A 23,721-nucleotide genomic window follows, 5' to 3' on the forward strand; every position below is an offset into this window, starting at 1 on the left:
TGGTTTACACAGCAATCCACCAGCTACCTTCTCAGGACTGTGGAGAAGTGATCCAAGAGAAAAGCAAGGTCATCAGCACCATGGTCCATTAAATCCTCTTTGTTCTCTGGCCAACTATCATGATTGAAAATGTTGAAGCATTTGACAGCTTTGGTTGTGGCTGACTCAGAAGCACTCTCCTCTGTTGTAAGAACAAATACATTTTAATAAATGAAAATAAAAATATAACAATGCTGTTAACAATAATAAAACTATTTCTTATCTACATGTATTTAACACACTTGCCTAGGAGACTACTGAATCTTGCTTTCAGATTTTTCACAGTGGATTTGATTGTTGCATCCATTACTTTTTTAAGTTTAGTGGCAGCAACACCATCTTCAGCCAGATTTGATGCCTCTCCTTTGAGTGTTATTGTCTGTGTATTGCATAAACAAAAAATATAGATTGTGATATTGATATTAGAAATGTTTGTGCAAATATAAATAAAAAATAATAATGAAATAATAAATAGTGTTCTCTGTTTAAATACGAGACACAGCTATATGTAGGCCTACCTGGAATTTGTAGACTGCCATTTCACCTTCTTTATCCTGCTGCCTCCTCTGCAGCCTCATGTCAGTCAGGAACTCTGACAGTCTTCCATGAGGCTTGGGTCTTGCAACCATTACCTCTGTGGTCACCAGCAGTTGTTCCAGTCTGCAAACGACCTGTTTGGGTATAGCAGTGCAGTATTTTTAAAAAAGTTGAAGATGACCACAAACACAATTCAAATTTACACATCCCACTTTGTCTCACTTACCTGTGGTAGGATGACATCATTCCTTTGAAGTAGGAGACTAAACTTACTAATACCACTGAACACATCTGTAATAAAAAAAAGGCCACAAAAGTGGCATCTTTGAACTTAGTAAACGGAACTTCTTCTTTGGCAATATTGTAGGCGATCTTAAACTTAATGATCATCTCGGCCTCCTCCGATGACCTGTTTACTGCTGCCTGCCGCTGAAAGGCAGTGGGAATAGGGGACATTTGGGCAGTGCATTTATCGCGGCATATAATGTGTCTTCTCGATACTGTATGCTTTTTCAGCATTTCAAGTTAAAAAGGTATTAGCACCAGTGACAAATGCAGTGTTGCCGGCCATGGCCTTTCCACACTCGCGACAATAAATGCAGTGCATCATATTGTCAGCTTGGCTGTATCTTAGCCAGGGAAACTGGTCAAGCCACTCGATTCGAAATTTATACATTTTCTCACTTTTACTTTCAGTGGGCTCCGGGTGGGAGTCGATCCTATGTGGCTCATTTTCTGATGCTGTCTCCGGACCAGTGTTTGAAAAAAACTGAGAGGTTGATGGCTCCGTGTCAGAGCGCTGGCTCAGAATTTTGGACTGATCAGGCCTTAACTTAACGAAAAAGTTATCAATTGTTCTTTTCATATTTTCTCAATACCAACTTCATACACTTTTATCGGACCTGGGCTACTCACCCTTCTCTATCCGCCCACACTTTCAAACGTAAACACACGTAGGCCTGCAGGAATATCTGGACCACGGCCAATCACAGGTCCCCGCCTCTGACTATCTCTGATTGGTTTAGAACACGACATGGGCATAATGTGTGTCTGTTGTTGAACACACAGAGACTTTCAGAGACTTTCAGAGTTGCGGAAACTTTTTTTTTTTTTTTCCCGAGAAAATACTTGGTTGCACCGGTGCGACCAAGTATTTTTTTTTTGTCGCACCATTGAGAAATTGGTCGCACTCTAGAGCCCTGCAGAGGAGGAGATAGAAACCACTGATATCAAGACAAGGAAGCTCCTGACCATGCATGGAGGGTTTCACTCCAAATCCAGCACCCTGAGACTGTACGCTAAATGGAAGGAAGGAGGCTGAGGGCTGGTGCATGGCCACAACTGACCGTGTTCTTAGTGAATACCTCAGGCAGTAGAAACCCGACAAAGAAGAGCAAGGAGAAGAATCATCATGGAAAGAAAGGCCCCTGTACGGTACATACTACCAGTAGATGGAGGAAGTGGCTGACATCCAGAAACCCTACTAATGACTGGACAAAGCTGGAATGAAAGACAGCACAGAGGCACTAACAGAGGCATTAATCATGGCAGCACAGGAATATACTGAGTCCATTACTGAAGGACTCAATATATTTAACGGTTCACATCCAGTTTTGTGTCTTAGTTTGGATTCATTCCTCTGTGTGACTTTCCGTTTGATTGTGATTGCAATAAAAGTGCTATTTAGTCAATTTATTTCGCAAAATAAATTGACTATTGAATCAACATATGATTTGTCTGAACTGTTAGGTGTTTTATCTACATAAAATGCTACCCGACTCACTGGACCCTCTACAATTTGCATACCGCCACAACAGGTCCACTGATGACACCACTGCCCTTTCGCACCTGGAGAAGAGAGACACGTATGTGAGAATGCTGTAAACTACAGCTCAGCATTCAATACCATCGTTCCCTCGAAGCTGTACAGGATCTAGGATTGAGCAGCTCTTGCAGCAGCTGGATCCTTAACTTCCTGTCTGACAGACGCCAAGTGGTCAGAATGGGCAGCATAAACTCATCCCCCGTCATAATGAACACTGGTGCTCCACAGGGTGTGTACTGGCACTCTTCTGTACTCACTCTACACCTACGACTGCATGGCCACTAGCAACTCCAACATCATTGTGAAGTTCGCAGATGACACAACAGTGGTGGGTCTTATTGCCAAAGGTGATGAGACGGGTTACAGGGAGGAGGTAAGCACCCTGACACTTTGGTGCTGAAGGAACCATCTTACCCTCAAAGTCACAAAGACAAAGGAGTTGATAGTGGACTTCTGGAGATGTATAAAAGCACACACCCCCATCACCATCAACGGCGTTGCTGTGGAGAGAGTGAGCAGCTTCTATTTCCTAGGTGTACATCTGGTGGAGGATCTCACATGGTCAGTTCACATGAACAAAACAGTGAAGAAGGCGCAGTGTAACAGCAGTCTGGCGAGGAAGGAGCGGCTAGCAGGTCCAACGGGCATATGGTGTGGAGGTTAGCCGGATAACTCGAAGCCAGTCAGTTAAATCAAACAACAGACCTTTATTCGTTGTCAGCAACATAAGACCATACAAGCCAGGTCTCCGCGGCTCTACTTGCTCCCTACATACATGCGCGGAGATCAGTAGTTGCCGGCGCCAGTCCGTTACAACGGTAAGGTTTCTCCTGAGAACAGAACACGAACAGCATGGAACAGCTGCCGCTAAAATCACATACCCACTAGAAGACTCCCACAACTACTACAATAGCAGTTTTTCAGCAGTTTTTCAGCTAGAATGATTGTACACATGTTGAAAACAGTTTTTGCATGATCATTGTTGGTCAAAAACCCCTATTAATGAAGACTTATGGACCGGAATTTGATGGTAAAAATACTTTCTTTTCAGTCACTAAGCAGGGATATAGGTTCGGCTCCAGCAACCTTTAATTGGATAAGCGGGAAAGAAATAAATGGAATAAAAGCATATTATTACTATTATTATTAGTAGTATTTGTGATTTGAAGACAACCAATAAGAAAGCTAACTAAATATTGGCTGATAACTTATGGCAAAGGGGTGGGATTAAATAACTGTGTACTTCTTCTCAGTCCTTTTCGATATGTAACTGAATCAGAACAGTTAAAGCAATATTGAAATGTATTAGCTTTATTTTGTATAGCATTTTTCTCTTCTTTTCTTTGCCAAATGAACTTTGTATATTGTTTACATGATTGAAATAATTTAACAAACAACAACAACAAAAGCCAGTTTGAAAATGCCTATAATTACTATAGACAAACTACAACTCTGTTAAGACTGAAATGTATAATTATGTCAGTTACATATGGTTGTATAATTTTAACAGTTGTGACTGAAAAAATTAATAATCCCTTAAATTAAATTTTCTTCTACAACATATTTTCACATGGATACATAGTTTAGAATTTGCCGATTCACTGGGATTTTCCCACACAGCCATCTGTTTGGTTTAGAGAGAATGGTTCAAAAAAGACAAGATACCCTGTGAATTGCAGTTATCTGGGAGAAAAAAAACAGAAGTACTTTGGGACAGCACATTAAAGTGAAAAAAGCATGTTTAAAAATGCAAATATGATATTATGTAGGCTTGTCCGTAGGCTTTCATTTTTATTTTATTTTTTCATTTTTTACTAATAAAAGCAATGAATTAATGTCAGTTCAAAGTGGACTTATGTTCATCACCCAATAAAATGCAAATATATTGGAATTCATGCAAAGGGACCCAAATGGAGACTTAAGTGATGGTCTTTATAACTAAAATTTAACCTTTTATATAAGCAAAGCAGGAAGTCCACAAGTAACCAATGGAAACTACAGGTATAAAAGAGAGACTAATACATCATATTCATGTTAATGATTGAATATTGTTTTTCAAACTTTAGTCCTGCTAGTCTTCAACATCGATCCACATTGAAAACATGATTGCTAAGAACACAGTGACTGCTGTCAAATAAAAAATCACAAAATACTTGTTGATTTTTTTAACCATTCTTGTCCAGTAGCCAGACTTCCTGTTGCTGCTGAGTAGAGTCACTGTTTTCCCAGTCTCCCGCAGCTCATCTGACACTTTTTCCAGAGCAAAGGCCACCTCTGTCAGTTTACTGCTGCTACCCTAAAAAAGGAGGTTTTGTAGAAAGGTAATTGACAAGATTTTAGGTCAACTCTTGATTTGACATACTGGTTTGTTTCCACTTTGATTAAATAAAAGTGTTTGCTTCTGATATATATGCTAGGGTTCAGGATAATGCCAGCATAATCCCTTTCAATAGTTTTGATATTATACTTTTTTGAAATTAAATAAAATGAATTCCAACCTTTTGGGTCAGAGATGATACAGACAAAGACACAGATGGTGTTTCCTCAGCAGATACCCCAGAGACAGAGGCACAATGACTACTTCTCTTTATGTCTGGAGTAAGAGAAACAAAGATAAATCAAACACAATTAAAATTAACTAGTGGATATAACCTGCCGTTGTGATTATTTAATCTGTGACTAAACACAAATCTGCAAAAGTGGTCGATAGAGTTTAAATCCAAATATTTGTAGAGTGATTGCTATTATTAATCACACCTCTAAAACAGCTCTGAAAGTTGAATATGTCCTGTTTTTCCCCGGAGTTCTCTGACAGGTTTTGGATTCCATCTGTCTCATTATCTTGGGCTGCAGAGTCTTTGTCAAGCAGATGCATCACCAAAATAGTCTCCAAGAGGCTGAGCAGCATCAGAGAAAACCCCCCAATGCAGTAGACAGCTAAGGAAAGCAGCCAGCATTAATGTGGATAAATTACTTGATCACTCAGTAGCATGATTTATTCATTAAATGCAGTCAAATACACCACACTTCTTTACCTATAAGTGGAATTCTGTTTGAAGAGCTGGGCAAGATCTCATTGAGGAGAAGCTGCATCACCGTGACAGCAAGCAGCACAGTGATTTTGAAGCCAAGTTTCTCACCTCCACTGTCTGATACAAGGAAGGAGGCTAAATCCAGAACCAAGAAGAAGAAGACTGGCAGCAAGAAATTAGCAATGTAGAGGACAGACCTCCTCTTCATGGTAATCTGTGAAATAAGGTGGTTAATCATCCTACTTCATACATGTAAAGATGCACAAAGAGCTTCATATGTTTTTACCGCTTCAGCTGCACTTTCTCACTCATTTTATAACTCTCTTCTCTCCCACCCACAGCCTGTCTCCACTCCTCCCTGAACTCCATGCAACATTCTTCTTTCTTCAACTTCTACCATTTAATCCTTGCCTCTGTCTCCATTTGCTTTTTCTTCTTGATTGCCAGAGTCATCCTATTCTAAACAAAAACCAGGGCAATGGGTAACAGAACAGCTTTCATGTGTTCTGTGTTTCTGTTTCCAAAAATACTTACAGTGTAGACAACCATAAGCTGATTGAAGTCAAACTCATTGACAGTTCTGTTGGTGACTGACATGTTGACAAAGAGCCACTCATACTGTGTCTGCATAAAGTCACGAGACCACTCTGTGACTGTTTTATTGCTGTTGTCGGGCTGTAACTTTATTTCTGCATCTGAAGTCGAACATAAAAAAATTACGGTGAGAAGATCAAGAAGGAAAGAATATATGTTCTGGCATGTGGTAGTGTGTGTTTATGAACAGCATACATTAACAGAACCTGTTATGTCCTCACCAGAGTACATAATAGACTTGAAGGATATGTTGCACTTCTGAAAGTCAAAGGGGAATTTGTACACGTGCAGCTTGCAGGTGCTCACCACCACCTGGTCATTCCTGTATTCGATCACACCATCGTGGTTGACGCAGAGATAAGGACTCGGAGAGGCTTTATCCTTCTCTGTCCTGTGTGAGAAGAAATGAGAATTGATTATGTTACCAATGGCAGCATCAGAGAAAGACAAAACAAATACATGACATTTAGTTCTTTTCTTCTCTTTTGGTCGCTCCTCCCACGTTATGAGCATTGACAGACTGTAAGCACTAAAAATGCTACTTTTGACTTTTGGCTTCCTACAAGAATCAAATCACATGATGCACTGAACAGTCACATCTTAATTACAACCCACCTCAACATAATCAAGTGGAGAGACTGAGTGGGTCTTTGAGTGTGAGTTTATGCTTATATATGTCAAACTTACATCTCTACAATAGTTATATCGGGCATCCACAAATATGCAGTAGGAATTGTCATATCCTTAATTCCACAGAATTGATTTGGGTCCCACTTAATGTACTCATTTGTCCATTCCTACACAGGGCAATGGGAGGAAAGTCATCAAATCAAGGAAAAAATACAAAAGATGTCATTTCAAGCAATTTAAATTTCAACAATACAATGAAAAATGTGTATTTCTAAGAGAAAACTCACCAAATAAACCCAAATGTAAGAAATTAAGGTCTGGTCAATTTCTCTCTGAAAAAAATAACAATGTTCATTTAGGTGCTTCACACTTCAGCTAAAGCATACATCTCTGTGAATTATTAATGTAGGGTCTACCTTAAAATACAAACCGCATTGAGGCAACTGTTGTTGTGATTTGGTGCTGTGTAAATAAAAGTGAATTAAATTGAATTTCATATTGGGCACGCCATAAACTTTTCTTTAACCTGTACACTGTTGCTGCTTATCTGCAAGCTGCTTTTCAACCCAACTCCAGCTTCTTGTTTAGTTAATTCAGTTAATTGGCGATTCTAAATTGCCCATAGATTCGAGTGGGAATGGTTGTCAGATTGGCAACCTGTCCAGGCTGTACCCTGCTAATGCCCATGGCATCTGGGATAGGCTCCAGCAGGACTACATGATGGTTTAAATGATTATCTCCTCTTTGGCAGATGGCTTTTTTGCCATTAAGAAACACACACAAACTATTTGGCAATGAAAATATTCATTATCATTCAAAGGAAAACACACACATGCATGTAGCTTAAACAATTTACCATATCCAGGATGGCATAGAGTTTCATTTCAAGCAACACATTTGTATGATGGCTGTTGTTTATAATGGGCCGGCTCATAGTGTACTTAAGACTGTCTTTGCTCAGGTTCAGGTGGCGTACAATCGCCTGAAAATTACAGAGTTTCTCCACTTCATTATCTGAAATGACATCAAAACACATTCTATATCAGCGATTTCTTTTATGAGATGAAAAACACAAAGAAACTCCCATTCTGTTGCTCACCAGACATCATTATTGCTTATTAGCTTTTGGCGTATTTGCAATACATGAAGTAATACCTCAGAACCTTTTAATCAAACTCTTATATATCCAGAGGCCTTTTGTTCACTAAAAGGTCATGACTAAGTTTTATTTAATCAATCCTTTAATAAAAATATTTTAAATACACTGGTATTTACAGACATTGATTTTCATTATTTTCTCCTTTACATAAAATTATTTTATATTTTAGTTTTGCTGATTATTAGATCCTGAGTGAATACTACATCATTTATTGGCATGCTTAGTACTGTGCAAAAGTCTTGAGTCACCATCTTTTCTTTATATTTAGCTTTAAAAGTGGGTAATGGGTGGAGATACTATTGAAACAACTACAAACATGTGTAGGAATACTGTATATGAGACAAAACCAATTCTAAGAAGCTTGAAAGTCAATATTTAGCATGACCACCTTTATTCTTCAAGACAATCTGGACTCTGTTAGGCAAGTGTTAATGTGATTTCCTCAAGTAGTCTTCAGAAATAGTTATCAGGGCTTCTTGAAGGACATTCAAAGCATTTTGAAGGTTTGCTGCCTTTCAGTCCACTCTCTTTCAAGATTTCAAGAAATTTGTGATTTGGGCTCATGAAAGGCAAATCCATGACTGATAGCATCCCTTTTTGTTTTTTGTTTTTTTATCCAGTTATGCTTTTTTAGCACTGGCAGGATATTCGGCATCATTGCCATGTTGAAAAATGAAGCTGTTGCCTATCAGATTCTTTTCAGATTGCATTGCATGGATCAGAACTAACAGTGCTTTTCTCTTCATACTTCTATCAGTTTTGACAAGATCTCAGGTCCTCCAAGGTTTGGAGGCCTATCTCCCCCCACCACTTCCCCCGCTGGTGGCGGACGCCCTCAGACATCGGTGCGTTGGTGGTTCTTTGTGTCCGGGGGTGGGCGCCCAGGTACACACCGGCTCACTCCTTGGCGGCTGCTTATCAGGGCCTGGAGCCTGGGGCTCGCTCGGGCCACTTCGGAGGTGGGGTGCCCTCGGCCTCTCGGCCCGGGGCTCGGTCACTCAGGCACGGCTGGCTGCCGGCGGAGCTCACGGGCACGTCACTGCAACCCCCCCTGGCTTCTGCTCCGCGGCTGCTGAGTGACCCCTCATCTGGGACTCTCCTCAGCTCTTTCTGGGATTGTGGCGCGGCTGCCCCTCTGTTGGTCTTCCTTGGTCTCTTGTGTTCTGGGGGCCTCTGGATGTCTGGAGTTTTGATCTCCTCCACACCTGCTTCATGCCCTGGAGGACGGGGCAGTGGCCCCCCACACCCTCTAGCAGATCATTACATGAAGGAACCTTTTAAAAAATCAAGCGCGTCCATGCTCACAGGTGTACACACAGGTGATCACACACACAAACTACACCCTTTTTGGCTCCTACCTCAAAGCACACTGTGCGCTGTCAATCTTACGTGCTGCACAATAATGTTTAACATTTAGTATTTACTGCCATATTCCCATATATCATTGTGATGTTGTTTATTCTGTTACTCTTGTTTTCTTCTGCTTGTTTTCTTTTTTCTTTCTCAACAGGTGATCCAGGTGGTCAATATGTATTTGTTGTCTGCTTATTCTGTTGGTTTTTGTTTTTTGCCCTTTTTCCCCGTCCCTCTTCCCAGCTGTTTTTCTTTCCCTCCTTCCTTCTCCCCTTTCTTTCCCCCGGTAAAGTCTGTCCCGCATACAACAAGTGAAAATAAAATAAACAGTTAAAGGTGAATCAAATAGACCATTACGGCAAGGCTGGGATGGTCCATTTGGTAAAGTAAATCCGTTGGGCATCTTTCTTCGCCTTTAGACAATAATTCTGATGGCAAAAGATCCAAACGTGACAGGCAATAAAAAAAAAAAAAAGAAGTTTTGACAAGATCCCTAACACCATTCACTGAAATACAGCCATAAACCATAACAAAGCCAATCTTCCACTAAAACCATTTCTGATGGGCTTTGGCAAAATGGGAGACTGGACTGAAGGATCAGTTTCATTTTCAAATTTTTCAAATTTTAAGTACACACTGCACACCATGCTGACATATGTCTTTGCCTAATAGCTCTTTAAGAATTAAGAATTCCTTTGTTTGGTGAAAACATTTTTTTTGATGTCCTCAACTGTGTTATCCTGTGTTTTTGTGAGATGCAAGTTGCCTATTTATTGGCCTTGTCATAGATCAGTGGTAAGTGGGCTCACAGAAACAAGAGATCATTTCTCATAAAATAGTTAGGTGGCTCAAGACTTTTGCACAGAGACAGACAGACAGATAGATAGATAGACTGTCTTTACTCTGTACCTCTGATAGTGGTTTCATTGATCATCTGTTGATCATCTTGTAGCTCTGAACTGGAGTCATTTTCACCTGGCATGGAAGAGTACAGTAATTTATGCATAAAGGTATAAAATATCCAGAAATGTATGTACAGGTTTTAAATAAACATTTGCTCCCAGATGATGGCTTACATATTTCAGCAACACAATCACATATTCAAAAATTTACATATTCTATCTATAGCATCTTTCATAATAGAATGATAGACGAATCCAGGTGGTGAACTGGCATCCATACAGACCACACTTTTCACCGAATGAAAATATTTGGTGCACCATGGAACATAAAATACAACATAGCAAAGCCAAGACTGGTTATCAGCTAGAATCCTATATTAGACAAAAACAGGACAATATTTGTCTCAAAACTTTTGAGATGGTTTGCTTCCTGAGGCATAAAATGCTTTGCTGTCACAGTGAAGATCACAACATAGGACCTTAGTTTTGGAATACATCCAGTAGCAGCTTATAGGAACAACTATTCCTTCCTGTGCTTGGACCAGCCATAACCTCTGGCTACCAGCTATTAACCAAATTCCCAAGGTCCGATTTTATTGCCCTGGCTTCTGTTCCTATTGTTCCACTAATGTGAATAAACAGAATATTTGTTTGTTTTCATCTCAGTGTCTGCAAGCTGTGCTCCAGCAGGACTGTTTTTTTTTTCTTTTCGGTTCTGTTGCATTTTCAGTTTCTTTAAAAAATTTTCCCTAAAATTTCTAGTGAAACTACTCCTTAAGCTGGTTTACTCCGACTGATGTAAGATTTCATACCAAATTAAACATCCATCTATTTTCTTACACATCCAGTTCAGGATGTTGGTGGGGCTGGAGACTACACCAGCTGACATAGTGCCAGAGTCAGTGTGCATCATACAGAAGTCGCCAGACTGCGGTAGTCTATGCACACAGAGAAAAAGACAACATTCACACTCCTACTGCTAATCTGCATATATCATAAGGTGAGCTATTGAAAATGTTGGTATTTATGTACTTTGTGTTGTCCAATAGACCATTTTCATTATCCCTGTATTGAGGTTGCAGCAGAAATTTTACAGAAAATATCTATCTGGGTTATCAGAAGGCAGGCAACTTATTCACCAATATTTATTCATTTTTCAGTCTAAGATGCTGGCTTTAGTAAACTGATTAAATGTGGAATATAATTTAGTAAACAGGATGTATTTACTGGCTACTTATAGAGCCAAGCAGCCCCTCTGCTGAAATACGTTTTATCAATTCCAAGTAAAAACAGTGTTGCTGAATAAAATATAATAAAATTAAACAAAAATGGTCCAAATTGTCATCTGCATTAAATTGGAAAGATCTCAGCTTACCCACAAGTAGCAGCAGCAAGAAGAAACCTGCAATCATTGTAGCCTTGAGTGATCAGAGAGCATCTTCACCCTCTCTGTGCTGTTCAGAGATTCTTCCTACTCTATTGATGTCACTGTCCTGCCCTCTTCTAGTGCAGAGCAAATGTAAAGACCAATTGTGTTTCTACCCGCATATCGATCCTAACACAGTGGGATCAGCATACTATGCATCAGCATAACAGCTGATATAACAGGAACTAATAAAAAATGTTTTAGGTTGAGGCTGCAAAATTAGTAAGTAAAATTAGTAAGCCTCCTGTTATTAACCAAACTCTTGTTATACAGCCCAAGCCTCTATCATCCTAGCATCAGTCAGGTTGAATAGTTTATTTTCTTGCTACTTTGGATAAAAACTTTTTAATTTTTTTCTGCCAAAGTGTCCGCACTCTACTCTGACAGGTTTCAGATGCTTTTGTTTTTGTTGTTGCTTCATCCATTGTTTTTTTTTTCTTTTAGGAAAATGGACAGTAGGATTAATCATTAAAAGTGAGTGAATCAGACTGACATCAGTTTCATTTAAATCCAAACAACTGAAGTGCATTAACATTAGCTTTTAATAAAACAAAATAAAAAAAAAACAATAAACTTCAAAATACAGTGACTAAATTATCTTTTTGAGCAGATGTTGTCACAGATTTACTTGGGTTTTTTTTTTCTTATTCTACTACAGAAAAAAATGAATCTTTATTGTTCTGGTCTTGTCTATGAAACTAGACAATAAAGACTATAAATAAAAAGCAATTCATGTTCAGGTGTATTTGTTTAAATAATAATGTAAAAAATGTGTCAGATTGCACAACAGGTCCTGTTATTTAGAGATCTTTGAAATATATCTAGACAACTGTACATTTCCTTATTAATGTTGGACAGGATGTGGGTTGGAAAGCTCTTAGATTTTCACATATTCATTAACCATAGCAGCACGAGATAAGTGTGAGGAGAAAAAACACTGTTAAGTGCTCCATTAGAGGAAGCAGAAAGATCCTGTTTGAAAAAAAGAAAAACCAAGTTATTTACAATGAGTTTATTGTGCTACACTCAGCTCAGATGTCAGTGAACAACAGCTGTTATTCAGGTTATTTACTATCTTTACAAAGCCAAATGCACAAAATTTTATTTTTAGTGAAACATTACACTTACCTTCAGTTAGGTACCCTAATAGATATACGCAGCACCGTACTCACCACGCTCTCAACAGTGGGGAGGCCATTACATGAGAAGCAGGACTACTGAGGAGTTCCTCTCCGCTCAGCCTAGCCCTAGGTTTCTTTAACTAGGGTTATGTTGTTTACTTAGTGTGTGAGAGGAAAATAAACACATCTTGACTGGTAAATTATAGTCTGACTGGTAAATTTCATCTGAACAACGAAACATTTCACCACTCTTTAACATTTTCTTTACTGTATTTTTTGGACCATAAGGCGCACCGCATTATAAGGCGCATTAAGTGAAACAAAATAATCAGATAAATCAAACTTTACTCAACTCATTTTTCTTGCTTCCTCCATTTCTGTACCATTGATTCATAAATGTTGATCTTTCACAGTTGCTCTCTTCCCATGTTCTACTGCGTAACTGATAGCCTTGAGTTTGAAATCCACTTCTTAAGCATGTCTCTTAACAGGTGCCATTTGGGGTCCTTATACACACACAATACAGTAATAATTGTTGAAGCACAGTACATATCACGCTGCAAGGCTCCCGATTGTTAGCCGTAATGTTCCAACAATCTATCAAACGGTGCGGCTTAAGCACAACCAGAATTCATTCATAAAGCGCAATGGATTATAAGGCGCACTGTCGAGTTTTGAGAAAATTAAAGGGTTTTAAGTACGCCTTATAGTCTGAAAAATATGGTACTCTGGTTGCTGCCACAAATACACTGAGTTGACTGTAGCTTTCCAGCTCACAGCCCGACTCCCATGAACAACAACAACACAGACAAACAGCCAACCTCTTTTTGCCGGCGAGTCATGATTACAGATGCCGTGCAGGTGCGCCCATCTCCCCTGCAACAGCACTGCAGACCACCCCCCACCACATACCCCCATTGTCTGACTGAGGTCGGGGAGCCATCCGGCCGAACCTACTCGCTCTGTCCGCTACTCTGCATGTTACAATACAAAACAATACAACTTTATTTATATAGCACATTAAAAAAAAACCAACGGTACACCAAAGTGCTTTACAATAGAAACAGGGAAATTAAATAAAAGGCCACTAACAAAGTACCACATATGTCAGCAGGTTAAAGGCACTAATTATACAAATATAAAAGGGAATATAATAACAAACTTACTAAGAATGGATAGATATAACTACATAGATAAAAATGGAGCCAAATATAAAATAGGGACACTAACTAGATGGAAAAGCAATGTTAAATAAGTGAGTTTTTAAACAAGATTTAAAAGATAGAATGGAATCTGACGCACGGATAGCGATGAGAAGGTTGTTCCACAGGTTAGGTGCAACCAGGGCAAAAGCAAGGTCACCCTTATATTTAAGTCTAGACCTGAGGGCTCACCCAGAAACATATGGACTATGGAGATCAACAAAATAGGTAGGGGCTAAATTATTTATAATTTTAAAGGTGAGCAACAATATTTTAAATTCGATACAATATTTGATGTTATCTCACTGACAGGGGTTACATTAAGATAATGTAGAACCTTTAACACCCAACATCTAGACTAACATCGTAATGGAACAAAGGGAACAGCCCATCTCGCAAAATAAGACCCCACACCGTAATCCTCCCCACCCCCAAATTTTACACTAGGCACAATGCAATCAGACAAGTACTGTTCTCCTGGTAACTGCCAGACTCATTCATTGGCTTCCCAGATAGAGAAGAGTGATCTATTACTCTAGAGAACATGAGTCCAGTGGAAGCATGACTTACACTACTACATTCGATAGTTTGCATTGAATTTGTTGATGTAAGGTCTGGATAAGATTGCTCAGTCACAGATGTAAACCAGTATCCAGGGTCTTGTGGTCACTAAAAGGCCTCATCTGCAAGGCGTGTCTCATTATTTGTCTAATTAAATTATTTTAAATGGGCTGTATAAAATGATATTCAGACAAATAATGTATGTGCAGTTTTTAAGCTTCTGTTTCATGCGCTGAGTTTGTTCGGTGATTGGAGGAATATCATCATATTTAAACTGTAAATTCAACACTTTCTAGACAAGAGAACTGGGCCAGTTGCTGGAGCTGCTATGGAGCCCCATGCCAGCTTTTGTTTAGTGTTTTTAGCTATCTGTTGGTTTTCAGGGGTGGAGGCCTTGGTGGTGGTACTCGCAGTTTAAGTTGCTGAAACTGGTTGTAAGGACATGGAAGACCAAAATAATGATATTAATAACTTAAATTTGTATGGCACCTTTAAATAACCCAAGGCCGCTTTACAAAAATATATAAATAAACAGAAAGATTAGAGGTTGAGCTTTGCTGAAGAGGTGAGTTTTGAGAAGTTACTTGAAGGAGTCCAGTGATGGGGCATTGCAAAACTCAGAGAGTTCCATAGGATGGGGGCTGATGCAGTGAAGGCTGTGTCCCTAAAACTATGGAAATGGGTATGAGGGAAAGAAAACAGAACCATGACTGAGGACCGTATCAACCAAGACTGTGTGTATGGGTACAGCAGGTCAGACAGGTGCTTAAGCTACATCGCACTGAGGGATTTGTAAGTGAGAAGAAGGATCCTTTAAGTAATGCAACATATAGGCGTAATCAACCTCACCACAGGTCACAGTTGTCTCTCTTAAACTCTCTTGGATAGGACTGGAGTCTATTTCACTCTACAGTTCCAGCTTGTGAAAGATGTGGGCAGGTATGCGAATACTTATATCAGAAGAGGCTGTATGGGAGTTTTCCCTGGTGCATAGGAAGGCTGCTTACCTGCACCTTACGTCTCAGGGCTCTGTACATTTGAGTTTTTCACATAAAAGCTATAAACTTTACCACCACTAAGTATTGTAAGTACCTTGACTGAAAAACTACATTAAGCACTCAATACATTTAGAACTGCACCGCAAGTTATACCAATGCAGCAAATGCAGGGTAGGGAAAAAATGTTTATTCCAGTGTGGTGGAATGTAGATGTAAATGGAGAATATACAAATACATTGCTTTATGTCATGCATTTACATTTCATTGTTTATTCAAAGAGCTAAACTTCCAAAACAATACACTTTGACTACATTCACTATTTATTTAAAAATAGTAACAGAACATTTACATTGTGTACATTCCATATTAAATACCTAATATCATATTCTTATCATTTCCTTAACAAGTACTTATTAAAATAACTACTGCAATTCGTGTCATAATTAAGGCATATGTGATACATGCAAAAAACACTGCTGAAGACAGGATTGGCTGAAGCCACTGGGGAAATACCTTATGATCTGTTTTGACCCGTAAGTTAAAATATGAGGATGGAAGAATGGGTCCAACTATACAATTGTACTGTTTTAGATTACATACAGTTTTACATTATTTAATGATTAAATCTCAATTTGTGAACAAAATGAAATGTTACCAGATTACAACCAGTATGTCTGCAGCTGCAGTCACTTCAAAAGTAATTTAGTTTTAGTCTTAAAATCACACCAGTCTCATCTTCACTTAAAATGTTGACATCATCTCCAAGATCCCAACTGTCACAAACATCTTTAGGAGAAATAAATTCGACCTAAGGGATACAACCATATACAACACGTCAGTCCATGCATATGTTAATGATTTTTTTTTGTATTTGTTTGTTTTTGTTTTGTTTGTTTTCTTAAACTGTAGCTCTACTCGTCTTCAGCAGTGTACCACAATAAACCCATAATTGCTAAGAACACTACGACTGCAGTCAAATAAGAAATGATGAAAACTTTGTTAATTTTTTTAACCATTCTTGTCCAGTAGCCAGGCTTCCTGTTGCTGCTGAGCAGAGTTATTGTTTTCCCAGTCTCCCGCAGCTCATCGGAAACTTTTTCCAGAGCAACGGACACCTCTGTCAGTTTACTGCTGCTCTCCTGAAAGAGTGGTTTTGTAGAAAGGTAATTAACAACATGTTAGGCCAATAAGGTTCATGATTACTTTGGCATTTAACACTCTGGGTTGTTTCTACTTTGATTAAATAAAAATATTCGCTTCTGATACATGGTTTAAGATGCAGGACAATCTCTCTCATGCGAGCATCCCTTTCTAGAGCTTTTAAAAATTAACTTTTGTGAAATACAAAAAGAAAAAAGTACAATGTTTTACCAACCTTTTGGGTGAGAGATGACAAAGATACAGATGGTGTTTCATGAGATGATACCTCATCAACAGAGGCACGAGGACTGCATCTCTTAATCTCTGGAAAAACACATTTGGCATAAGGATTAATGCAACACAACTAAAACTACATGCAGATTTGTGGAATGTTTGCTATGATTAAGCTCACCTCTAAAACAGCTGCAGAAGTTGTGGCCGCCCTGGTTGCTCCCAGAGTTCTCCCCCAGGCTTCGGTCTCCATCTGTCTCATCTTCAATTGCAGAATCTTTTTCAATCAGATGCTTGACCAAAATTGTCTCCAGGAGGCTGAGCAGCATCAGAGCAAAAACTCCAATGCAGTAGACAGCTGAGGAGAGCAGGCAGTGATATTAACTTGGACAAATAACTATTGACTATATGTGCAGTCAAACACACTTCCTTACCTATAAGTGGAATACTGTCTGAAGAGCTCGGCAGAATCTCATTGAGAAGAAGCTGCATCACTGTGACAGCAAGCAAGACAGTGACCTTGAAGCCGAGTTTCTCACCCCCAGTGTCTGAGATCAGGAAGGAGGATAAGTCCAGAAGCAAGAAGAAGAGCACTGGCAGGATGAAATTGGCAAGGTAGAGGACAGACCTCCTCTTCATGGTAATCTGTGAATTTTTTCCCAGGTGGTTAGGTACAATAGAAACAGATTTATACTAAAAGAAGTATTATGTGACCTTTTATTCAAATACTACAGAGAAAGGAGTTCCATGAGAAGTTGTGAATGGTGATAAATGTGCCAAACCATGCAGTGTTGATTTGGGTTTCAGAATCTATCTATCTATCTATCTATCTATCTATCTATCTATCTATATATATATATATATATATATATATATATATACATATATATATATACATATATATATATATATTTCTCGTAATGGCGTGCAGTGACTGACAGAAAGACAATGACAAATAATTGCTGCACTCTACATGGACACCTTCACCTTTATGCACTCTTTCCTGTTGGAAAAATTGCAAAATAGTACTTCAATAGTTAAATAAATATCTAATGTATTGCCAAAAAATATTTGCTATTAGCTGACAGTGACAAGCGGTGTAGGAATTCAAACCACTCCTTTAGGAAAAGACAACACTATGAAAAATATCATTATTTAAAAATTAAGTATAAAGTATCAAAAGTAAAACTGGACTTATCTTCCATTAAAGCTGATTTAGCCAAATCCTTTTCACCACACATTATCAAGGATAACTAATTGTTACCAGTGGTCACAATCAGAGACACCACCTGATTTCAGAACATAGTGTACGTTTTCAAAAATATACTGTGCATAAATGACCCTGTATTGTTTCTACTGAAACATAATGGCTTTAAAGGCACCTGGGGGATAAGGTGCACGTAACCATGTTTGAAAAATTAGATATCTTTATATTTATTTATTTTATGGGACAATGTTGTTTGCTGTTTGTGTTTTTTGTTCTCACATACACTTTTATTATTGGTCCTATACACTCCCAAACATATATTGGAGATTATGATAGCTTTAAATGATACAGCCAATAAATATGCAATTGCAAACTTGGCAACTCATAGATTGCCCTACAACTGAACTGGGCTAAACATGGCAGCAAGAGTCAGCACATCCATCACCTGCTGTGGAAATCAGTGCCAGGTGGCTACAGTAGAAGGATACAGGAAAAAGAAAGAGTTTTCTTTTCTTTACTGTTTCCAGAAATACTTACAGTGTAAGTGACTGCATTTTGGTCAAATCCAAAATGATTGACAATTTCGCTGGTGACTGATATGTTGATGAACAGCCACTCATACTGTGTGTGCATCACCTTGCGAGACCATTCTGTGAGCATTGTATCATTTCTGCTGGACTGTAAATATATTTCTTTATCTGAAGTGGAATATAAAAACAAATGTGATAAGTGATAAATAATACAAATTTGAGCATATCAACAAGGAATATACACTCCAAAAAAGTGATAACCCAGACTAGTGATAACTATGCAATTGTGATTTCCCATAAAATCACCAAAAATGGTAAGCCATTCTCTAATGAGGAGTTTGTCAAAGAGTGTTTAGTGGATCCTCCCATGCTAGTATGCCCTGAGAAAAAAAGCATTTTAATTGTACCCCTCTTCCAGCCAAACCATAATAAAATGGACTAATGACATCGTGGGAAATTTGAAGGTGAGTGTTTTTTAATTTTAATTTTAATTTTTCAGAGATTTAACTACATGCTTGCAAACTCTGGGGCTGTAATAGGACAAACTTGCAGGTGTCACAACTGTTTCCTGTCCAAATCTGACAGGGAAAATGTCTGAAAAACTGCAGATTAGCTAATTAATCTACACAAAAAACAGCAATATTACGTAAGTTAAGTCTTTGAAATGTTATAAAAAAATGTGATTTCTGTTCACAGTTGTTGCTGGGAATATTGATTAAATAGCAATAAAATCCTGGCATTTTTATTACGCCTATTTGACATTTTCATTGCTTATTTGTAACGTCTACCCTCTCCAGTGGGTGTTTATAACAAGATAAAACTAATATTATGCAGAACTGATTCAAACTTATTTGTATGGCTCTCCATAGCAGTTCCAGCAGTTCCAGGACTCACCTTCATGCATAATAGACTTGAAGGAGAGGTTGCAACTTTGGATGTCGAAAGGGAATTTGTAAACATGCATCTTGCAGGTGCTTAACACCACCTGGTCATTCCTAAATTCAACCATACCATCTGAAAATATGCTGAGATATGGACTTGGAGAGGCTTTATCTTTCTCTGTCCTGTATGAGAACAAATGAGAGCAACCCATTATGGTACAAATGATAGTAACAAAAATTGTGTAATATCATAATATGGAAAATAACTATGTCTGCAGCTTTATCTAATTTGTGCTAAAGTAAACCAGCTAGAGGTGTAAATCGAGTGATACAATCGATTTGGCCAATATATTGATCAGTGGGTTCACCTGACACCGGTATTGCAGTAGAGACAAATGTGTTATACTTTGTCATTGCTATTGTATTCTGAATCATAATTTAAAAATCCAATCGTATTGGATGTTGTTGAAATATACTTTTTTTTATTCTGGCAAAAAAATATTTTATTTAAAGAAAAGTATGGCACTGTTGGGTTGCCTTTCTTCGAGTTCTCTTGTAACTTTTTATCAAATCCAGTAGATGCTGCTTGATTTGAGCCACTTTCCTTTTACAATAAAACAATCTGGCATGTTTATTTCATAAATTACAATAAGGAAAACATTTTCTGTCACCCTAAGGTTTTAACAGTAGCATGTATTTATAATAAAAGGATTAGATGTGAGTGTGTGTTTATGGGCAGTTGTGTCAAACTTACATCTCTTCAATAGCTATATCTGGCATCCATAGATATGAAGTAGGAATTGTTATATATTTAATTCCACAAAATTCATCTGGTTTCCATTCAATGTACTCATTGCGCCACTTCTACATTGAGGGGTACAAAAAGAAAGGGATACGGGCAAAGAGATGGGAAGAGAAGATGAAAAACAGATAATTGAAACAAATAGTTAAAATGTTAACAATACAGGGAAAACCATATATACCTGTGATATATCTAAGAATAAACTCACCAAATAAACCCAAATGTAAGTAATTAAGGTCTGGTCAATTTCTCTCTGTAAATAAAGAATTTGAACATAGCGTTTATTGAGGCAGACTCATGTCAAGCTCAACTACAGTCAGGTTAGCTAATGTTAGCTCATATTAGCTTATGCCTCAGCAAATATCCTCTGCTGGTAAATACATAGTTGCTGCTCAAGTGTAAGCTGCCTCCAAGCCAACTCTTCATTCAGCAATAGTATTATTGTTATTAATACTACTACAATAACACGAACAAGAAATAATAATAATAATAATAATAATAATAATAATAATAATACTATAGAGACAAATAAAATCACCAACAAAAAGTTGTTCATACTGCACCAAACACAGGTAACTACATATATCATGTCTGATTGGAAGTGATGGACAGTAGTGCTTTGAAACGTGCCTTGGAATTTTTACGATTTTATCAGCATTAAAGTACTCCAGTGATACCTGTCATGCACTACCACGGAGGCACAACTCACAAACTGTATCTCAGTACTGTGTGTCAAATATACGTCTCAGAAAAAACTAATACAAAAAATAAAAAATAAAAAAGGAACTGATGTAAGAAAGTGTAGTTGAAAAAAAAGGTTGTGGCAAGTAACGCAAGTCAGAGTAAATAACAGTAATAATGATAATAATAATAATAATAATAATAATAATAATAATAATAATAATAATAATAATGAGTTCTTTTGTCAGTGAGTGCTGTAACATTATATGTTTCATGAGCAAGAAAACATGTACACATGGAAACACATCTACACGCACACACACACACACAGACACACAATTGCAAAAAAAAATATTCACTGTCATTAATAATGAAAAAAATGCCAGAACAAATTACCATATCTAAGATGGCATAGAGTTTCACTTCGAGCCATACTTCTGTATGATGACTGTTGTTTAAAATGGGCCGGCTCATAGTGTATTTAAAATTGTCTTTGTTCAGATTCAGGTGTTGAGCAATATCCTGAAAATTACAGACTTTCTCCACTTCAGCTTCGTTATCTGAAATGATATCAAAATGCATTCTCGATCAGAGATTTATTTCAGTAAAAATAAAAATAGGCACCTTCTGTGCTTTCTGATTTTAAAGAAACAAAAACAAAACAAAACAAAACAAAAAACCTTTAGGAATCCTGTTGCTCACATCCATCCTCACTATTGCTTTTTTCTTGAGAAGTAGCAGTATGCACCAATTCAGAAACTTTTATCAAACCCTGATATGCACAGGACTTTTTGTCGACTACGAGACCAGGTCTGCAAGATTCATTTTATCAGATGTTAAAATGGGATGTTGTTTAAGAAGAATGCATTTTTGTGCTACTCTGCATAAAAACATTTTATATTTTAATTCAATCACCTCAGGAAGGGATGATATACATTAAGGTACACCTCATAATAACCAGGATATGGCGTATATATCATGTGCTCTTGTTAATCTGAGGTTTTGTTTCATTAATGTTAGAACCTGGTATGGACTATATGATTTCTCTTTATTATTTGCTATGTTAATCCTTAGAAATAAAAGATACAGCATCTTTCAAAAATAGTAAATGTTTTATTTACAATAATATTTTCAAGTTGACTTTGACCAAATTTAAACAAAATCAACCGAATAAGCTTTTGAGAAAATAGATTAATAATACCTCCGATAATTGTCCCATTGGTTATTTGCTGATCAGCATCTGGTAGCTCTACACTGGAGACATGTCCACCTTACATAAAAGAACAAAGTTCTCAAAAATGTTTAGCAGAGTTTCAATAAACAGTTACAAAGTGCTTCATTCAATGTATAACTCAAAATATAATAAACAAGTATACATGCATACACAGAAATTATTATATATATGTACAAAATTAGGTGCATAAGTCTTGGTTAAAATCATAGTTGAACTGAAAGAACATATGACCAGAAAAACAGAAACTTTTACAAAAGAAAATCTAAAAAACTGAGTTTTCAGCTGACATTTAAAACAAATCAGTCACTCTGCCAAATGGAAAGGCTCAAATAACCACTCATTACAAGTACATGGCTCCTTGGCCCAACCACAATTCAGTGTCAGCTTCTAGCTTTGTCTGACAGTGCGTAGAGCAAACCTGATGACACTAACTGCAAGAAAGTTTAAAAGTCATCCAAACAAAATCCATGATGCTGGTCCAGCCTACATCAACCTGTTCAAGAGTTATCAATAACTGACCTTCCTTAACAGTCAATTAAATATAAAACATTCCAGTCATTAAAATCAATCTGGTAGCAAACAAACCAAAATCACTGAATTCAAACCAATGGCCACCAATGGTCCTGTTTTTCAGGCCAGGTGTCCCTTTTCCTTTGACCAATCCAGTTGATTAGTATTGGGTTGCTAATACAAATAAACAGTTGACTAGGTTGTTTTTGTCTGTATGTCTGAATGCTTGTTTGTTTTGTGTCATAGTGTCTGGAAACTGTTGCACCAGAGAGATCCAGTTGTGTTAAAGTTCCTTGAATATTCTTCAACTCGACAGATAAACTGGATGAAATTTATGTTAAGACTGTTAAATATTTTGACAGTTCGGTGACTAAATGTAAGATTGCAAACCAATTTAAACAACTGAAGTCCTTCAATTCAGATTTCAAACAACAACAAAAAAAATCTAATTTAACCATGTCTGAATTCTCTTAATCATGGAAAAATAAAAGATAGACTGTTTATACACAGATTAATATTACTTTGGTCATTTTCATTCTAAAATGCAGATTTAGTAAGGTACATAAACATTAGACTTATTTTGGCATTATATTTAATGCCATGTTATATGTCATGTTAGTTGAACTGAACTTATTTATCAGCAGTAAAAAAAATGTTTCTGAATTAAAATAAATAAATAAAATGCTTAAATTACCAACTGAATTAAAATAGAATAATCTTAGCTTACCCATGATTATGAGCAGAAAGAAGAAATCAGTGATCATCGCTGCTTTCAGAGGTCTCTAAGCACCCTCGTCTTCTGTGAGGTCTCGAGACGCTTCCTGCTCCATTAAAGTCACTGCCTTACCCTAGAAGAGGGTGGGGCAAATGTAAAAACAAGTTGTCCAAAGAACCCAGCAAACAGCAGCAGCAGAGAGTGGGCAGGGATACTCACAGAATCTCCTACGGAGAAAAAGCATTTGATCAAGTAAACTGGACATTTCTATTCAGCACCCCACACAGATTTGGATTAGGAGAGCCATTCATCCATTTGATAAAACAAAGCACCGTACACTTCACCCAGAGCCACAGGAACCACAAATGTGGTCACACCCCAAAGGTTAATACTTCACCGGAAACCAGACAA

General features: G+C 37.7%; 3 protein-coding genes across 3 annotated transcripts in view; all 3 read right to left on the reverse strand.

The window, feature by feature from the left end:
* Positions 1–31: 31 nt before the first annotated feature.
* LOC134633469 (5-hydroxytryptamine receptor 3A-like) lies at positions 32–8,471 on the reverse strand. The gene is made up of 14 exons (XM_063482307.1): positions 8,458–8,471; positions 7,514–7,694; positions 6,945–6,989; positions 6,715–6,824; positions 6,249–6,418; positions 5,968–6,128; positions 5,437–5,647; positions 5,159–5,338; positions 4,900–4,994; positions 4,572–4,697; positions 2,383–2,424; positions 803–1,005; positions 558–699; positions 32–37 (listed from the first exon to the last, which is right to left on the reverse strand). Exons 1-14 carry the CDS (start codon positions 8,469–8,471, stop codon positions 32–34), a joined length of 1,686 nt encoding a protein of 561 aa, XP_063338377.1.
* A 2,509-nt stretch (positions 8,472–10,980) lies between these two features.
* LOC134633470 (5-hydroxytryptamine receptor 3B-like) lies at positions 10,981–23,430 on the reverse strand. The gene is made up of 13 exons (XM_063482308.2): positions 23,323–23,430; positions 22,053–22,121; positions 21,248–21,411; positions 20,379–20,423; positions 20,123–20,232; positions 19,382–19,551; positions 18,495–18,655; positions 17,185–17,395; positions 16,932–17,108; positions 16,755–16,843; positions 16,393–16,518; positions 16,106–16,187; positions 10,981–11,009 (listed from the first exon to the last, which is right to left on the reverse strand). The coding sequence occupies exons 1-13, from the start codon at positions 23,357–23,359 to the stop codon at positions 10,981–10,983; spliced, it is 1,470 nt and encodes a 489-aa protein (XP_063338378.2). The 5' UTR covers positions 23,360–23,430.
* The window catches only part of LOC134633471 (5-hydroxytryptamine receptor 3A-like), a 45,181-nt gene continuing 44,837 nt past the window's right edge, over positions 23,378–23,721 (reverse strand). Inside the window, exon 9 of the mRNA XM_065471623.1 lies at positions 23,378–23,443. Coding sequence (XP_065327695.1) covers positions 23,378–23,443 — 66 coding nt within the window. The remainder of the gene's footprint in view (positions 23,444–23,721) is intronic.

Source organism: Pelmatolapia mariae, linkage group LG8 (assembly GCF_036321145.2).
Source record: "Pelmatolapia mariae isolate MD_Pm_ZW linkage group LG8, Pm_UMD_F_2, whole genome shotgun sequence".
Taxonomy (NCBI): Eukaryota; Metazoa; Chordata; class Actinopteri; order Cichliformes; family Cichlidae; genus Pelmatolapia; species Pelmatolapia mariae.